Source organism: Aegilops tauschii, chromosome 1, assembly GCF_002575655.3.
Source record: "Aegilops tauschii subsp. strangulata cultivar AL8/78 chromosome 1, Aet v6.0, whole genome shotgun sequence".
NCBI classification, from domain to species: Eukaryota; Viridiplantae; Streptophyta; class Magnoliopsida; order Poales; family Poaceae; genus Aegilops; species Aegilops tauschii.
In genome coordinates, this window is record NC_053035.3 from 427,395,756 (window position 1) to 427,414,716 (window position 18,961).

The 18,961-nt window shown below is 50.0% G+C and overlaps 1 protein-coding gene across 3 annotated transcripts; it reads left to right on the forward strand.

Annotated features, from left to right (window-relative positions):
• Positions 1–2,141: 2,141 nt before the first annotated feature.
• On the forward strand, positions 2,142–8,508 carry LOC109787028 (receptor-like serine/threonine-protein kinase SD1-8). Of its 3 annotated transcripts, none has more exons than XM_020345588.4 (8): positions 2,142–3,534; positions 6,547–6,684; positions 6,825–7,000; positions 7,165–7,375; positions 7,456–7,693; positions 7,788–7,938; positions 8,049–8,374; positions 8,473–8,508. In XM_020345588.4, exons 1-8 carry the CDS (start codon positions 2,235–2,237, stop codon positions 8,495–8,497), a joined length of 2,565 nt encoding a protein of 854 aa, XP_020201177.1. In that variant the 5' UTR covers positions 2,142–2,234; the 3' UTR covers positions 8,498–8,508. The 3 variants fall into 3 exon arrangements, with proteins under 3 accessions (XP_020201177.1, XP_020201176.1, XP_073356359.1); XM_020345587.4 differs by having other exon boundaries at positions 2,143–3,534; positions 6,822–7,000; XM_073500258.1 differs by having other exon boundaries at positions 2,143–3,534; positions 6,822–7,000; positions 8,049–8,508.
• Positions 8,509–18,961: the final 10,453 nt, after the last annotated feature.

An 18,961-nucleotide genomic window follows, 5' to 3' on the forward strand; every position in this document is an offset into this window, starting at 1 on the left:
TCCTGCACTCGGCGGCGCGCACGCTGCGAGCAAAACTCAATGTCGTCTCTTGACACGAAGCCAGAGAAACATTGTTGACACATTGTTGGGCGGGCGGGGGGGGGGGGGGGGGCTGATATGAAACTACAAATGTTGACGACAATGATCTGAAAAACAATTTATTGTTCTAGAAAAGAACACAACGAACTGAATGACTGCTGCAAATCCAACGATAAATATCGGTGAGACTTAAGCTCAAGGGCTCCTTGACGATGCCAGAGCTAGTTGAGGGTCGACGATAGAAGGAGAAGCACCGCCATCTACCCCACCTGAAGACGCCTTCGAAGACCACATGCATCACAACAACACTATAGAAGAGCAGCAACCAGGTGACCCCCACACCCTCCTCCATGTCACCGATGAGGCGGACCAGAGTCAAGGAAACTTTCTTGAACCGCATGGTGCGGTCATCGCCATCACAGTGCCACCGTCGGGGAACCAACCTCCAACTACAAGAGACCTAGCTTCAGCGCAATGCATCCCATCGTCGGAGCATCAATCAGAACATGAGGGGACTCATTTCCTAGCCGGCAATGACATGCGGAGTTGTGGCGGTTGTCTAGAGTTTTTGGAGAGGGAGACGGCTGGGTACGCAGCCTCCAATACCTATGGTAGAAAACTAGCAAGTTACTATTTTAAAAGTATAATCTTTGTCCTCCTCCTTTTACATGTCCACCATATTTCATTGGAGACTTTTTCTAGTTTGGAGAGTCTGGTCTGGACAAGCAGAAGAATGGTGAATGATGTCGTTGGAGATGGCCTAATGCCGTTCGATATATTTTTTCTGTAGAAATGATTCTCTACAACCGACCGGCTACAATTTCGGCTGGACGGGTCCATGCAGCGCTCAGGCCATCTACCTTATACATTTGCGGGGGCTCCTACTCCAGCTGTTTTCTCCACCTCAGCAACACTATATTCTCTCTTCTCTTTCTTCCCAACTCCACCCGAGCAAGCTCATGGCATCGCCGTGAGCTGTTCCAAACACCACCGCCGTCTCATTGGCCATGACTGCAAGCTCCTTTGTGCACCTCCCGCCATTGGCTCTGACCGACCAGAAGCCACTGGTACAACCGTGTGTCACAAATGCTGGAATCGTTTGAAGCCGGAGCTGGAACCAGCAGATGGGGTTCTTGCCAGTGGCGGAGCTTCAAGCCCATTGTTGTACGGGCTAAATACAAGGAAACAACCTATCGAACGGTGTTCCAAGGCCCAGGAGTAAAACAATTAGTGCACAAATTTCAAAATGTTGGGCGGGCCATAGCCCATTCGGCATTGTCGTATCTCCATAGGTGGTTTTTACAAACCAAGAGCGAAGGTGGAACCAACAAATGAGTTTGCTGGAACGGACTGAAGGCGGAGCTGGAACCAGCAACTGCTTTTGCTGCAAGGGTTGGAGTGTTTTCGACGGCGGCGATGGGCAAAAATCCTGATTTGTTGCAACCGGCAACCACAAAAGCTACTACCGACGAGTTTTTTTGGCTTCGACGGCGTCAGGACGGGATCCTGAATTGCTACGACCGACAATCGCAAAAGCTATTACCGGCGAGTTTCTTTTGCTTCGATGGTGACGGGGGGAAGTACCGACCAGGAGAAGGAGGCGGTGTGAGCGGTATATGCACCCGTGCGGCGAGGGTCGTCGGGGGGGGGGGGATGGCGGTGGCGATACGACGATGTTGCAACGACGTTCGGCATGACCTGTAAACGAGGCAACGGGGGAAGGCGTGCTTATTACAGGGGATGCGTCAGGGTGCCTCCTAGGCGGTGAAGAGCGGCGGCGGCGGTGCCACAAGGCCCACAACTAGCGATGAGACCTACTGCAAGGGGTAGGGTCATTGTGCAGGGGCGGCGACTCGATGCGGGGTGTACGTGGCTATTTACGGGAGGAAGACAATGGTAGAAAGAAGATGGCCCGGGGGATCTAATGGTATGGCCAATGAGACATAGATCGGATGGTTGGGGAGGCGGCCGGTCGAAATTTTGGCCGACCGGCCGGCGCCGAGTCCGCTGGCCTTAAAATAACTTAGCAAATTCGACGACACTTTTTTTTAAGAATCGAAGAAGCACTTGCCGAACTTTAACGCCGGCTTTGCTGAAAACTCCGTATAACAAACCAGAAAGATGCTCCCGTCATCCTTGCGGAGCTTAATAGCTACTCCCAGTAGTTGTACAAGCGGCCACCCCTTGCCGCGGCGATGGCAAGCCACCAGCTACTCCTCTTCCAGCTGCTGCTGCTGCTCTCGTCGGCTTCCCACGCCCGGGACACCATCTCGCCGGGCCAGCCGCTCAGGGGCAACGACACGCTGGTCTCGCCCGGCGCCGGCAGCTACGTGCTGGGCTTCTTCACGCCGCCGGGCTCCAACAACACCTACGTCGGCCTGTGGTACGCCAAGGTCCCCGTCCGCACCGTCGTCTGGGTCGCCAACCGCGCCGACCCCGTCCCGGGCCCCGTGGAGCGCAACGCCCGCGCGACCCTGTCCGTCTCGGCCGACTGCACGCTCTCCGTCGCCGACGCCAACTCCACCGTCGTCTGGTCGGCGCCCCCGGCGCCGGGCGCGGGCGCCGGGAGGTGCACGGCGCGATTGCTCGACAGCGGGAACCTCGTCGTCTCCGACGCGAGCGGGCATGTGGCGTGGCAGGGGTTCGACCACCCCACCGACACTCTGATTCCGGGGATGAGGGTGGGGATGGACTTCGGCACCGGCGCGAACATGACGCTGACGGCGTGGACGAGCCCCTCCGACCCGTCCCCGGGGCCGGTGGTCGCGGTGATGGACACCACCGGCGACCCGGAGGTGTTCATCTGGAACGGGGCGGAGAAGGTGTGGCGGTCCGGGCCCTGGGACGGGCTCCAGTTCACCGGCGTCCCGGACACGGCCACCTACATGGGCTTCAACTTCAGCTTCGTCAACAGCGCCAAGGAGGTGAGCTACAGCTTCCAGGTGGCCAACTCGAGCATCGTCTCCCGCCTCACGCTCAACAGCACGGGCGCCGCCGGCGGGCTGCTGCAGCGGTGGACGTGGGTGTGGGCGGCCGGCGCGTGGAACATGTACTGGTACGCGCCCAAGGACCAGTGCGACGCCGTGAACCAGTGCGGGCCCAACGGGGTGTGCGACCCCAACAGCCTGCCGGTGTGCGAGTGCCTCCGCGGGTTCGCGCCGCGGTCGCCGGAGGCGTGGGCGCTGCGGGACAACCGGGGCGGGTGCGCGCGCGCCACGCCGCTCGACTGCGGCAACGGCACCGACGGGTTCGCGCTGATGGCGCACGCCAAGGTGCCGGACACGACGGCCGCCGTGGTGGACTACCGCGCCGGGCTCGCCGAGTGCGCGCAGCGGTGCCAGCGGAACTGCTCCTGCACGGCGTACGCCAACGCCAACCTGAGCGGCGCGCCGGGCCACCGCGGGTGCGTGATGTGGGGCGGCGCGCTGGAGGACCTCCGCGTGTTCCCCAACTTCGGCCAGGACCTCTACGTGCGCCTCGCCGCCGCCGACCTCGGTACGTGCCGGCCTACGTGTCTCCGTTCCGTTTGCACTCAATTTTTCTAATTTTCTACTGTTATAAATTCGAATGGAATGTGGCATGTGATTACTCATGATGGTTCTTGGTTGGTGAAAATATGTTCCGTCCTATCCTTTGGTCTAACTTAGAAGATTTAGAGCCAGCTCTGGGTTGGCATCTGAACCTTTTTGTTTTGGGTTAATTATTAATTTAGGCATTTAGCTTTTGGCATGTGCAGAGTGCCGGCTTTAGTTTGTCCCGATCAAGCACCAGCTAGTGGGAAAAATGTCAGAACTAGATCTTGCACGGTTGTTTAGTCAGTGAGGGGCCTTGCTCCAGTGTTCTGTTTCGAGTGAAAGCCACTTTTTAGGAAAACGAATTATTTTGCTTTGGGCACAGTCAAACTTATTCTCGAGCATAGTCATACCATAATGCGGTCCAACTGTCCTCTTATTATTAAGTTTGACTGAGTACTACTCGGTTAGATGAGAGGTTGTGATCATCAAATCCTGAAAAATCCGCAAACAAAGCAACCATTAGTATGTTGAGGCATTGAGGGCCTGGGCTAATGTAAACCTTGCTCTGCTCGAGGAAACGTAAGCTTGAAGACGTCCATACAGATGAGAAAGTGCGGTTAATTTGCTGTCACTTGTACACCTTTATTTAGGGGAGGAAAGTTGATGCTATTTTGAAATGGGGGGAAAGTTGATGCGTGTGTTTTTTTGAAATTGGAGGAAAGTTGATGGTGATATGCCCTAGAGCTTTTTATTGGCTCTTGCCAATGTATCTTCCTTTGATTGGGTTTATTATCGGCCCCGGCAAGGCGGCAGGAAGCGTGCACCTGAGCTGGACCGCGATAATGGGCATTTGTTCTGCGCGATCAGCAAGAGGGCACTTTACTTTACAGATAAGAGCGCAAGCTGACAGCAGCAAACTGGTAAGTAATCACCACTTATTAGAAAAATGAAGGATCGGACGCCACAAAAATGATTCTGGAATAGAAAGGGTAGCTCTGATGATGATGCCCACCCTGACGGATACCCCATGTCGACGATCCCGTACGTGGATCTTCATTCAGAAGCGACAAAGGCGGTACACCTGTACTGTATGAGCTAGGCGGCTCCCGTTTTGCAAGGGGTACAGTTCATGAGAAGAGAATCTCCATCGTCCATCCTATACATGGGGACAAATTTTAAGCTCGGCCACCTGAATGCGATTAGGCCCGAAACGCGTACAAAGTACGGTAGTATCCTGGTGATGTGGCTTTCGGATCATCTCCATGATGCAGACCTGACGGCCGGCTCCAACGGAAGTATGGCGAGCCAAACACGGTTTGCCGATGCAGCAGCAGCTTGATGAGTCCACCCCAAGCAAGCAACTGGAGACCGCCAGCGCAATCATGCATGCACTCCTACACCACACCACACCACACAGTGCACACCTGAAAATGGCCACATGGGAAACCAGTGAAATTGACCTGACAGATTAGCAGCAGCTCAGCACGTCGTCTTCACTTTTTCAGAGTCGGCCCGCTTCTGGTGGAGGCAGGCAGGGTCGCAGTCCCAATCTGATCTCCCGGCGCTCCTCCTAATCAGCAACGGACACGTACGGCGATCCGTTTCCTTGTGCAAGAAGCGATTTCGTGTTGCAACGGTCCAGGTCACCGGTAAAGCGGAGGAGCATCCAGGCCAAATTTAGAGTGAGGCTAGCTTATTAGGTGTCTCCGTTGCGCCGAGTATATATTTGGTGATGCTGCCTGTCTAGTCCAGATGCCGTGAGGAATCGCAGGACGTCGCGACGGATGATGATGCCCGACCACTGTCCCAATCCACACGTTTTTTCTTAATATGGTAGGTGTGGGGCGTGCGTTTTCCACGTGTGGTTGACGCGCGTGAGCCATTAGCTAGAGAGTACTACCGAAAGTAAGGGAGAAACGAGGCCATGGCACTCTGTCTGTCTGTCTGTCTGTCTGTCTGACATTAGATTCAGTTGCCAAGGAACCAAACAGTTGGCAAGATTAAGTATACACTGCATATTTAGTTATTTACACCAACAGATGAACAAAAAAAACCCTAGCAATTTACTGTCATTCTTTAGTGGATCATAAGGGCCTACACCAGCAAGGGTGCTGTCACTGTTTTCTAACAGCAGTATCATATGCTGTTAGGTACATAATGATCAAGACACCCAAGCAAGAATTAACAACATACCCGGACTAATGATCGTTGCCACCACCAGAAAGCTTCGAGGCTTGCAAGCTGCGACTGAACTATCCTCTCCGTTAAGTATGCATGTACGTGTGCCACATCCTCGTTCAAATATTTCTGTTGGACAAGGAGGACAAATGTTGGACGTGGCATACCTACGTGCATACTTAAAGGAGCAGCCTTCACTTTGCACATGCAACACTGCTAGCCATGGAGCCCCTTGCTTTTATGTTGTGCTCACAATTCCACCGAACAGGACCCCGGACCTGAGAGGCTTAAAAACCTGGTAGGGCATGGCCACCTACCAGCAATTGACCCATGGGATCCAGTGATCTGCAAGCAAGGGCTACATCAAGCATTCGGAATGTTTTTAATGAACCAGTGAGCCTTATCTGCAAAATACTCCCTCTGTAAAGAAATATTCTGTAAAAGTTAACAGAGGGAGTACTAAACGACTTGTGTATTAGATAGTACAGTACATAAGATCACACAAGTAGGAAAAAAAATTCAGAAAAGTGAACCAATGGCAGAGTTCACTAGATGCATTCAACCTATGTCTGTGTGTCGATATTCACATGTGAGTATTTCAACACAAGGTCGCAATTATGTTCTGTTCACAATGTTCTCAGCAGATCTCCAAATGCTTGCATTCGTCAGCCATGTTCATCATCATACTAACATATGAGTGCTTGCTTACTGCTGTATTGTATACATTAACATCTAAGCTTTACGGAGACACAAATGTTGTAGATAAGTTACAGCCATGTCCATCATCAAACTAAATCGTGATTTTCTTGCACAGATGCTGCACCTAGCAAGTCCGAGAAGAAGGCGCACGTTATAATTGCAGTCGCTGTGAGCATCTGTGCACTGGCAGCTATTATAGCACTTGTAGGGTTCTTCTGGTGGAGAAGAAAGAGGACAAGAGCAAGACAATCAGGTAATTCCAAATGATCTATGTGGTTCTAACTTTCAGATAAGAAGAGCATTACCTCTCTTTAGTTGAAACATAAATAACTTCTGGAATAAAAACTGACCTCTTATTTGCTGATGTAATTTCTACGTATGATGTTTCAGTAGGAGCACCAAGTAAATGGAGTGGTGTTTTGCACAGCAGAACACTAACGAGTGAAGGAACCAGTCATGGGGCTGATCTGGATCTGCCAATATATGATCTGGAGACAATAGCAGAAGCCACACAAGGCTTCTCAGCTGACAACAAGCTCGGTGAGGGTGGTTATGGGCCAGTATACAAGGTACTGAAGTTTCAGAAACAATTTATTAGTAGTTTCGAAGCATCGGGAAATCGGCACTTTAGGTCTTGCAAAGAAGTATAACAATAAGATGACATTCTAGTTTTCCATGGTAGTATAGAACATTCCCACGCGTCGGATTGAAAATACTTTGTTCGAAACTACAGGGTACGCTTGAGGATGGACAAGAAATAGCCGTTAAGACACTTTCGCAGGCATCGACACAGGGTCCCGATGAGTTCAAGAATGAGGTTATGTTGATAGCAAAACTCCAGCATCGGAATCTTGTTCGACTGATCGGCTGCTGCATTTGTGGACAAGAGAAGATACTCATATATGAATACATGGCAAACAAGAGCCTGGACTTCTTCCTATTCGGTACACACTTGACCTCTGTAAGCATCAAAGTTCCATGTCCTCCAAAGAACAGATACTGATTTACCTGTTTTTGTCATCAGACAAATCCAAGAGCATGCTTCTCGACTGGCAAACTCGGTACCGCATAATCGAGGGGATCGCCCGAGGTTTACTGTATCTTCACCAGGACTCAAGATACAGGATCGTCCACAGAGACCTCAAGACAAGCAACATCCTCCTGGATAAGGACATGACCCCTAAAATTTCAGACTTCGGCATGGCGAGGATATTCGGCGGCGACGACTCGGAGATCAATACGCTTCGAGTGGTCGGCACGTAGTAAGTTTCGACCAGCAATTCAATCACCTTGTCATATCGACAATGTTAACCTCCTAATGTGGATGATCCTTACATGGTCGGTTCCCTGCTGCAGTGGGTACATGGCTCCCGAGTACGCGATGGACGGAGTGTTCTCGGTGAAATCAGACGTGTTCAGCTTCGGCGTCATCGTGCTCGAGATCATCACCGGCATCAGGAACAGGGGCGTCTACAGCTACTCCAGCCACCTAAACCTTCTAGCACATGTAAGCCTGAATGAACATGTCTGAACATGTAGCTTTGTCAATGTCTCACCACCATCTCTGAATCTCTGAATTTTAGAAAAATCACTGAATCTCTGAATTTTTGTTACCAGGCGTGGAGCTTGCTGAGCGAGGGGAAGAGCCTGGAGCTGGTGGACGAGACCCTGAAGGGGACGTTCGAGTCGGAGGAGGTGGTCAAGTGCCTCAAGGTGGGGCTGCTGTGCGTGCAGGAGAACCCGGACGACCGGCCGCTCATGTCGCAGGCGCTCACGATGCTGGCCGCCGCCGACGCCGCGTCGCTGGCGACCCCCAAGCAGCCCGGCTTCGCGGCGAGGCGGGCCGCGGCGACGGCGACGGCCACGGCGACGGAGGACACGTCGTCGAGCAGGGCCGACTGCAGCTTCGTGGACAGCATGACCATCACCATGATCGAGGGCCGGTAGAGATGTCATTGTTTTGGTGATTTGCGTACGTAGCTTAGCACTGAATTTTGTTGTTCAGTGAAAGTTAAAGATGTGTATTTGTGCAATTGTACAGCGAAAAGAAATCAATGGATGGGTGATGAGGGTTGAAGTTGTTCGTCACCTTGCAGACGGCGCCGTCGCCGCCGGCCATGGGAGGGTCGCAGTAAACACGGCGGCGACCGCGGGTTCCGAAACCGGCGCTGGCGGGAGGAATATGCCGCACGATGGCGCGCCACCTTTTTCTTTTGCGACGGAAATTCTCGCTTTACTTTGGGCCAGAGCACGGAAGGCCGTGGCGCAGCCCGGGCCTTCGGGAACATGTATGCTCCGCGGGTCCCATGAGATGCTCCTTTTTTTTGTACTAAGGGCATAACATAAAAAGATGTGATGATTCTAAAAAAAGGATGTGATAGGTGCTTTCCTTCCAATGTTGGTATTCTAAATTCTAGGTGCTTTTCTTCTACTCGTGTTGATAATTACTTTTTGTTGGCTTATTGAATTGATGTGGACTGACCGGTGAAGAGCATCATGTCACTATATGATCATACCGGACAGACATCGATTTGATAATGGGAAAGGTTTGTATACGGCGGACCGGCCGAGCGTTCAGCTGGTCGCGTGCCGCGCGTCGGATCACCTGATAGCGCGTGTCTCTTTAAGAGACACATATAACTTTACTCATACTCATAACAATCACAAGTACATTAATTTGGACTTAAGATTAAAGAAAATAGAAAGTAACTCCTATGATTAACAATTACAATGAAATCTCTTTAAAACACCTTCTTTTATCTTTTGAATTAGTTTGAATTACTTACCACAGTATCAATCTCTGCTCGAAGAAATACTCCAAAAACTTCGGTAAAGAGGTTGCACTTGGACTGGAGCAACGATGTTGTCACTCTTTCACCCGCATGAACAGTACAAATAATGATTTTTGAAAGCGCCTTGAGTCGCCCATCCAAAAATATGGAGATGTCATTTTTATTATTAGAAGGTGGAATTTTTTGTGTGATGCTTAAAGGCCTTTTCTCGTGTGGTGCTTACACTGGCCTTTTCTTTTTAATGTTTGAGAGGATGACGTTTTTTATGTGGAGGATGGCATGATGCGGCTTGAATTACGTCGGTATTTTCCCAAAAAGGAAGGGATAATGCTGCACAACTATGGTAGGTATTTCCCTCAGTGATGAGACCAAGGTTATCGAACCAGTAGGAGAACCAGCAACACTACGTGAACGGTACCTGCATACAAAGAACAAATACTTGCAACCCGACGTAAAGAGGGGTTGTCAATCCCTCGCAGGTAAAAGATAGGTAAAATTTGTAGTAGATTGGATAAATAGATCTTGCGGGAACGCGAGATAAAATAAATAATAATAAATTACAGCAATGTATTTTTTCTATTTTTGGATTAATAGATCTGAAAATAAAAGCAAATAAAAATAGACCGCGAAGGCAAATATGATACAGAAGAGACACGGGGGCCGTAGATTTCACTAGTGGCTTCTCTCGAGAAAAATAGCATACGACGGGTAAACAAATTACTGTTCGGAAATTAATAGAACTTCAAATAATCATCGTCCAATATATAGGCAATGATCAATATATAGGCATCACGTCCAAGATTAGTAGACCGACTCCTACCTGCATCTACTACTATTACTTCACACATCGACCGCTATCCAGCATGCATCTAGTGTTGGAAATATGCCCTAGAGGCAATAATAAATTGGTTATTATTATATTTCCTTGTTCATGATAATCGTTTATTATCCATGCTAGAATTGTATTGATAGGAAACTCAGATACATGTGTGGATACATAGACAACACCATGTCCCTAGTAAGCCTCTAGTTGACTAGCTCGTTGATCAATAGATGGTTACGGTTTCCTGACCATGGGCATTGGATGTCGTTGATAACGGGATCACATCAATAGGAGAATGATGTGATGGACAAGACCCAATCCTAAGCATAGCATAAAAGATCGTGTAGTTCGTTTGCTAGAGCTTTTCCAATGTCAAGTATCATTTCCTTAGACCATGAGATCGTGCAACTCCCGAATACCGTAGGAGTGCTTTGGGTGTGCCAAACGTCACAACGTAACTGGGTGACTATAAAGGTACACTACGGGTATCTCCGAAAGTGTCTGTTGAGTTGGCACGGATCGAGACTGGGATTTGTCACTCCGTATGACGGAGAGGTATCTCTGGGCCCACTCGGTAATGCATCATCATAATGAGCTCAATGTGACTAAGGAGTTAGCCACGGGATCATGCATTATGGTACGAGTAAAGTGACTTGCCGGTAACGAGATTGAACAAGGTATTGGGATACCGACGATCGAATCTCGGGCAAGTAACGTACCGATTGACAAAGGGAATTGTATACGGGATTGATTGAATCCTCGACATCGTGGTTCATCCGATGAGATCATCGTGGAACATGTGGGAGCCAACATGGGTATCCAGATCCCGCTGTTGGTTATTGACCGGAGAGGCGTCTCGGTCATGTCTGCATGTCTCCCGAACCCGTAGGGTCTACACATGTCAGGACCGTCTTATCGGGATATTAATTTTCCAGAAAATGGCCCTTGTGCTCACCAGCCCCAGGATTACTGTTAGCTGATGAGGCACCAACTTGATATAGAAATTCCAAGCAAAGTACAAAATATGTAGTACAAGACCATTGTGGCCTATGAGTACAACACTTGGTTTCTAGTGATCGATGGCGGAAGCGGTTTGTGGTTCATCTGCGTCTATGGGACTCCATTTCCCACAAGAACAGCTGACCAGGATAACTCCTATCTTCGCGAGGCTGCTATCACCTTTACATGGGTTCCGGGGCTGTCGTCGTAACGCTCTTCTCCACGCAAGAAATCTGGCCAAGACAATAGCCAGGGACAAGCCAGTGAGTACGTTTGAATATACTCGCAAACATCAAGAACACGGGTATAATATAACAAGGGGTAATCATGTTCCGAAATATTTTATGATCATAACGTCTGTCACGAAATAAATGAAATCCGTGATGCACGCATGCAGGTAAAGTATGAACATGCAATACGGGAGTAGAAAATAGAATGCACTGATCGAGTGTCTGAAATGACTCCTCGAAAGTGTGCAAATAAATTAACAATGCCGCAGTCGGGCGTCTGAGCGACACCACAAAAAGGGTTTATAAAGAATAATTAAATAACAAGCATGCCGCAGTCGGGCGTCTGAGCGACACCACATAAAGGGCTTATAAAGAATAATTAAGTAACAAGCATGCCGCAGTCGGGCGTCTGAGCGACACCACATAAAGGGCTTATAAAGAATAATTAAATAACAAGCATGCCGCAGTCGGGCGTCTGAGCGACACCACATAAAGGCTTATAAAGAATAATTAAATAACAAGCATGCCGCAGTCGGGCGTCTGAGCGACACCACATAAAGGGCTTATAAAGAATAATTAAATAACAAGCATGCCGCAGTCGGGCGTCTGAGCGACACCACATAAAGGGCTTATAAAGAATAATTAAATAACAAGCATGCCGTAGTCGGGCGTCTGAGCGACACCACAGAGAGGGCTTTATATAAGAATAATCACAATGAATATCCAGGAGGTAGAACCGTCCCAGGGATACTCAATAATTCAAATAAAGTAAACGGTTAGTCCATAATAATAATAGTCATAAACCTCATATGTCATAGGTCATAATCAAAGTTCTAGTCTAGCCGTTTCTCCATCCGAAGACCGTCACTATGTTCTAGTTTAGCCGTTTCTCCATCCGAATACCGTTACTATGTTCCAGTTTAGCCGTTTCTCCATCCGAATACCGTCGCTAGACCCATCTCAGACTGTAGTCCTTACCCATGGACATGGCTATCCGAATAGATATAACCTCTGCAGAGGGTGTACTCTTTACCCACGAGTAACGGATTTATTTAGTCCATCGGGACTAATTCCGCCTACGGCCTTTTAATTGAAAACACGCCTGACCTGCACACACCAGCTTAACTTACCGGTGTCTGGAATCACCCACGACACCTGCCAAGCAAAACTCTAAGTGGGGAGGCTACAACCTCGACGTAGCATGGGATCAAATTTATATCACGCGCTCTAAGGGGTGCCCCCCTCTCGGTCCCAACCGGAAACACCCATGCCCCCGGACCAGGTGGCATGCCTACCGGATGCATCCAGTATCTTCCACCATGGCCTCTCTGTACGGTGTGTGCTTTGGTAAGGGGTTGACAACTTACTGAACCGTACCCTACCTGCGGCAGGGACAAGTGGTAGTACGAAACAAGTATGGGGGGTTACTGGAACTAGACTCGATCTACGGTCGACTCAGGGGGTTCCAGTATTCCCCGAATGATTAGCATAACAAATATATTACCATTAACAGATAAACTCAACACTCATCAAGGCTCACCATGCCATACCGGACATACTCGTCTCGACGAGGAACTAGGGACAAGCTCGTGTCTACCCAAGACCACGACCTTCCCGGCTTCCTTCCGGTATGCATGAGAAGCTCACGAGGATGATCACTATCACCAGCATATCCATTACTAACAGCAAAGCATCTCCAATATGCACTCATGCGTGTGACTTTATCGTCACATAAAAATAACGTATGCTCCAAGTCAAGGTGGTGTTGTAACCGTATTAAAACACCACACAAAAATATTATGCCAGAGTTCAGAATGCTTGCCTTCAAGAGTATGCAAGGGGGTGGACTTTTTGAAAGTTTTCTTCTCTCTCCATTTCCTATTTTGAAAGAATATTCAAATAACAAATATTTCAAAAACAGTACAAAAAGTTGTCCCAAATATTTTTGAAATAAATCTTAAAATAAACTAGATGAAATTTGAGAGAGGTAGGAAAAAGAATCAACTCATTTGGAGTTTTATTTTAAAAGATATAGCCAGTCAAAGTTCTGTTTTTAATAAAACCAGAAAAAGGAAAACGTTTCGATACAGAATACGCTTTCGGGGTAGGGGATACGTACTAAAGGATATACGCTTCCACTTAAAACACACGTCGGCGGGGGCTGGGTCACTGACAGTGGGTCCAGCGGGCCCACTGGTCAGGTTTGACTAGTCTCTCCTCCCTCCTCTTCCTCTGCCCGAACGGAGGCGGGACTCCGGCGATCGACGCCGGCGAATGACGTCTCCTCGAGGGTACCCGAGGGCAGGGATGGACCCTCTAGACCGGGGCGGTCCTCCCGGTGGTCGTTGGGTCGACGGTGGTGGAAGGAGTCGCCGGCGGCGAGCTCCGCGGCGGAGGAGGTTTCGGGTGGTTTGGGGGTTTCGAGCTACGCTGGTCCTTGGTCGAGTTTGAGAGGCTGGGCGGCTCCGTGAGGTCGAGGGGAAACGGATGGTGGTGTTGGATGCACGGGGGAGGGTCTGGTTGCGATGAATGGCACCGGAAGGTGGCGGCGGCCGAACCGACCGGAGTCGAGGAAGACGGCTACCATCCGTCGAATGCTGGCCGTGGGGGTGCTATGGGGGTGGCCTGGGGTCATCTGAGTGCTCGGAGGGGCTCGGGGGCCTCCTTTTATAGCGCGACGGGGCTGGTTCCGCGGTGGTGGATAAGAACGACGGCGACCATCGTTCTGTAGCCGCAGGGCGACGTGGCGGCGGCGAGCGCGTGCCGACGGGCTCCAGGATAAGCTCGAGCTGCTCCAAGGGGCAGCTGGCGCGCGCGGGTGGCTTGGGCGGCGCCGTCCGTGGCAGGAGCTCACTGCCGACGCCGGCGTGCCGCCAAAGGCTCTGACGGCGGCGCTGTAGGGCGCCAGGGGTGGCTTGGAGGGTACTGGCGAGTGGGCGAGGGCAGGGCGTGGCTCTGCAGGCGAGCAAGGGCCAGGGGCGGGACGCGGCGAGGGCGGCAGTGCGACGCGGCGGCTCGGTGCGCGCGCGTGCAAAACGTGCGCTCTGTGCGCGCCCAGAGCGCGCACGCCAACTGTTCGGCCAAATGCCAATGCGCGCCACAGGGCTTGGGTGAGGCTGGCAGTTAGCAGACCTAGGTTAGGAGTAGTTAGGATCTTAGTGGACAAGGTTGCTGGGTTAGTGGAACAAGTACACAGTGCAAACTAAAACTCATGTCAAAACTGACTGTGCACACCAAGTGTTCGACAGAATGCTAAGTGCATTAAGGCAATTCTTGGAGTGGCCAAAAACTCCAGATCAGGGTCTCCCTGGATGTAGGTGATGATGGCAAGATCATTTGGGCAAAACCAGAAACTTGCTAGTGCAAGTTTTGCAAGACTTCAGTTTTGGACAGAAAGAAAAAGGTCTCATTGCATGCACTTAAAATCCTCCAATGGGTCCACTCTCCTGAACTTAAGGGTTTTGTAGGGAGGGCTATAAGCAGGAAAAAGCTCATGGGCACTAGAGCAAAATACAATAGGGTTGCAGTACAAATCACCAAACTGGACCAGAATGAAAAAGAGGTTGATTCACTCAAATTTTTCAAAGAACATCACTGGGTTTTAGTATAAAGCTGAATTATATGCATCTACTGACATCTCCAAACACTTGGAAGAATTTTTAAAGGAATATTTAAATAGGTTGCAGTGCAAAAATACCTACTGGACCAGATTTGAAAAGTTGATGTAGAGCTCAAAATCTCCAATAACCAAAAGATATTTTTGCATAAAAGTGATGTGGAAACATCACATGACATCCCCAAATTTTGGTGAAATTTTTAAATGCATTAATCAAATGGTTGCAGTGCAACAGAGACTCCAAATTCATGAAAAATCATTTTAAAAGAATAAAGCTCAGGGAAAATCAAATCTTGCAATTAAATCCACTGATAAAGAAGTGTTTCATAGAGAGAGTATACAAGTCCAATAATACTTTTGGAAAGTTTCCACTTGAGGTAAAAACCCACAATATCAAAAGGTAAATCTAAACAAATGGAAAAGTTTAATTTCCTGGCAAAATTTTAATTAATAAAACAAAGGTCAAAATTTGGGGTGTCACAACACTACCCCCCCTTAAGAAAAATCTCGTCCTCGAGATTTGTTAAAAGCTGTTTTGAACAAACATCGCTCTTACCAAAAGAATTCATTCTACTGTGCAATAACAACGTATCTACAGTGAGAGGGCAATAAGTGGTGTAAAACCACAGTGTGGTATACTGGCGTTGCGTGGAAAAAACCATGGTCGGGGAAAACAAGATATTTGTACGTTGGATACAGTAATTTAGAATAAATTCTAAATTACTAAAGTACGTTGGTCGTACCCGAGAGCACAGTGCTCTCTCTGGCTGACAGGTGGACCCGGGGCCCACTGTCAGCCTCTTCTTCTACCTCTGGCTCTTTCTTCTCTCTCACGTGCTCTCCCGCGCTTCCTCCACCGGCGATGCCTAGCGCGTAGGGCATCTAGGCCGTACTGCGGTAGTGCGCGGCGTGCTAGCTGCCGGTGCAGCGTGCACTCACCTCGCGGGCCAGTGCACTGTCGGCACTGCTCGCGGACTCGCCTCCGAACACCGGTGATCGAGCGACGAGTGGCGCTGGTGGACCTCGCCCACCGTACACCGATCTCGAGCTATAAAATGATCGCGGTGCTCCTTTCTTCTTCCTCACACCTGGCCTCGCTTCTACTTCTTCTTCCTTCTCCTCCATTGCTGTTAGCAGGAGCTCGAGATGAGGCTCTAATGGCGGAGGCGATGCCGGACTGGTACGTGGTCCTGGTGTGTGGAGGTTTGGCGACGTTGCTGGGGTTCTCCGTGCTCTTGTGCGCGATGATCCTGGATGATCGTCGTGATGCTGCCGCTCGAGTGTTAGCTCTTCGCGGTGGCGGCGATCACGAGGATTAGGTGTGGCATCGAGTGCTAACTGCTGTCGGTGTGCTGGGGCAACTCGCGCCCGAATGATTACTCACAAATCTCTCTTACTGAGACTGTGGTGTCCTCGGGTGTGATCAGTTAGGCGTAAAATATGTACGAGGATCTGTAATTAGCGCACGAGGTCGAGTGGTTGTGGTTGTGAGCCTGCCGCTGCGGAAAATAAAAATCTATGTCGTGAAGATATATACGCTGCAGCAACTCAGGGAAAGAAAACTCACTTGAATTTTATCGTGGGTGAAAAATTTGTTAAAACAAAATTAACAGCAGTAAAACTGCTCACATAATTGAAACCAAATATTTGGTATGCCGCACAAATTTTGGATACCACGCACATGTTACAACACATAAATAAATACCGGGATAATAAACACAGCGGTGACGTCTACAATAAAAACGGTAAACGGACAGGGTCCTGAGAAAACGTCTCTGGTACTGGGGCACACTCCTCTTCTATCGGGGGAAGCGGGTTGACCAGTCGGTGGACGCGCCTCTCCTGGTCAGGCCTCAGTGGTCTGCCAATAGCGATCTGAGGATTTAAATCAGCGAGGCTCTAGAGATAACCCATTACCCGCTGAGTCAAACGCTCCTGAGCGATAACGTACTGGGCAAGGTTGGCCAGTACTGGATCTCTCTCAATTTGTCCACCGGGAAAAGATGCTACTTCTCCGGGTGCTGCACGACTCGGAAAATAATAATATCCTCGTTCGCTGGCATAGGGTACCGCGAATCGAAGACGAGCGAGCACTTCGTACGCAGCAGCTTCTATGGCCATATGCAGAGTCGGCATGGATTTTCCCACGAAGGAAACTTCCGTTGGGTCTTGGTTTGGGTTTGCGGGAGGGATGTGCACCACTGCCCAATATTTCGAGGTGGAAGGGGTGATCCTCGATTTAAGCAACTCGTACTGGGGTGGATGGATGGCACTCATGGTACTGCAGGTAAAGTCCCACAATAATTTAACAAAACTACCCGGGGTCGCGTCTGGAGTCCTCAGATAAATACTGGGGGTCGGCATGGCAAGGAAAAGGTTGAGAGTGTTGCACACAAGGTGAGGGGCACTTGGCAAGGTCACGAGGTGGCCTCTTATATAGCATTGGGGCTGGGTTATCTACCATGGTGAAGGGTAACTAGCTGTCGGTTCTGCTCTATGGGGTCGGGGTCAAAGCCACAGATACTCATATCTCACAAATGTGACGCATTGCTGTGGGTGTCGTCGGGTGTGGTTTTGGTAGCTGCGCCCGGAATTTAAAAGATGCATCCGTACGCTGACGTACTTATGCATGGCTACTACTCCAAAAATAGGGGCGCACAAGCAGACAACATTTAATAATGGCGATACAGGATCACACAATTACAAGGCATGGAAAAACTAAGGCTCGATACTACTCGAGTGACTTAGTCTACTTCGTTAATGTCTAAGTGGGCTGGCCTTGTGGACGCCGAGGTTTCTCCACGGGTTTCACCGTCGGGATTTGCTGGATGAGGTTGAGGGGTTGCAGAGTCAGGGTTGCGATGATGACCATCGCGGGGGTTGTTGGCCACAATCCCGTTGGAGCGTGTTCCCAAAAGGCGACGAAGCACTTCTGGGGACACCAAGGTATTTTGGTTGATGGCTGGGGCGGACCTCAAGGGCTCGATCGGGTGTCCAAACAGCACGACTAGGTCGTCGGCGTCGGGCTCCACTTCTCCTCTCGCCGGGGCTCGGCGAACCAGTTCTCCACGAGCTGCGATCAGATCAAGAGTGATTTGATCGAACAGTTGCTCTAGTGCGCTTACATAGCGCACCAGATGCAATAGTGCAGGATCTGTCTCGTGATCTCCGTTGGCAACCTGGGGCGGCCTACCATACCCGTCACGACTGGGGTAGTAGTAGAACGAGCGACAGTTAACTCCGGGCGACAAGTGCCGGAGTTGAACTATAGCTTCTTGAGCTGCCAGTTGGATGGCTTGTGGCTCAAAGGAAGTTGTCCCTCCAGTGAACCTATAGGGGCATTCTGGCGATAGGCCCCTACCATAGATGTGCACAGTGGCCCAGAACTGACGGCTCTCACCGCTCATGAGTCCTTGGTACACAACATATTCTGGGGGCTCTTCTAATGCATAGGCACGGCGGGTGAGGTTTGCGAGCACGGTCACAAAACCTCCAAGGTTGGTTGCTGTGGTCTCATTGTGAACAATGGGGCCAGGCATCGTGGCTTGGTTTGGGGAAGAGGCTGTGCTGTGCTGGGTTGAGGCTAGCGTGCCCTTTTTATAGAAAAAGGGGACGGAGTCTTCCTTCGCACGCTTGCGAATGAGACATGCTAGGTGTCGGTCACTGGCGCGTGATCGACAGGCCAGGCTGATAGGTTGGGCACCGACTGCCAAAAGCGTCGGGGTCACTGTGTGGCTATCTTACGCGAGAAGCTTGGCCGGGGTTAGGTTAAGGTCTGGTGGGTTGGTTAACCTAGGTTTATCGACCTGGCTAAGATAGGATTAGCCAATGGTCAGCCTGGCTCTGATACCAAGTCTGTCAGGACCGTCTTTTTGGGATATTAATTTTCCGGAAAATGGCCCTTGTGGTCACCAGCCCCAGGATTACTGTTAGCTGATGAGGCACCAACTTGATATAGAAATTCCAAGCAAAGTACAAAATATGTAGTACAAGCCCATTGTGGCCTATGAGTACAACACTTGGTTTCTAGTGATCGATGGCGGAAGCAATTTGTGGTTCATCTGCGTCTA

Bases quoted from the DNA above. Each gene is read 5' to 3' on its own strand.
- LOC109787028 (XM_020345587.4), top strand. From the start codon at position 2,235: ATGGCAAGCCACCAGCTACTCCTCTTCCAGCTGCTGCTGCTGCTCTCG. The intron at 3,535-6,546 runs GTACGTGCCGGC...TTTCTTGCACAG, and splicing joins CCTCGCCGCCGCCGACCTCG to ATGCTGCACCTAGCAAGTCC. The intron at 8,375-8,472 runs GTAGAGATGTCA...GCAATTGTACAG, and splicing joins ATCACCATGATCGAGGGCCG to CGAAAAGAAATCAATGGATG.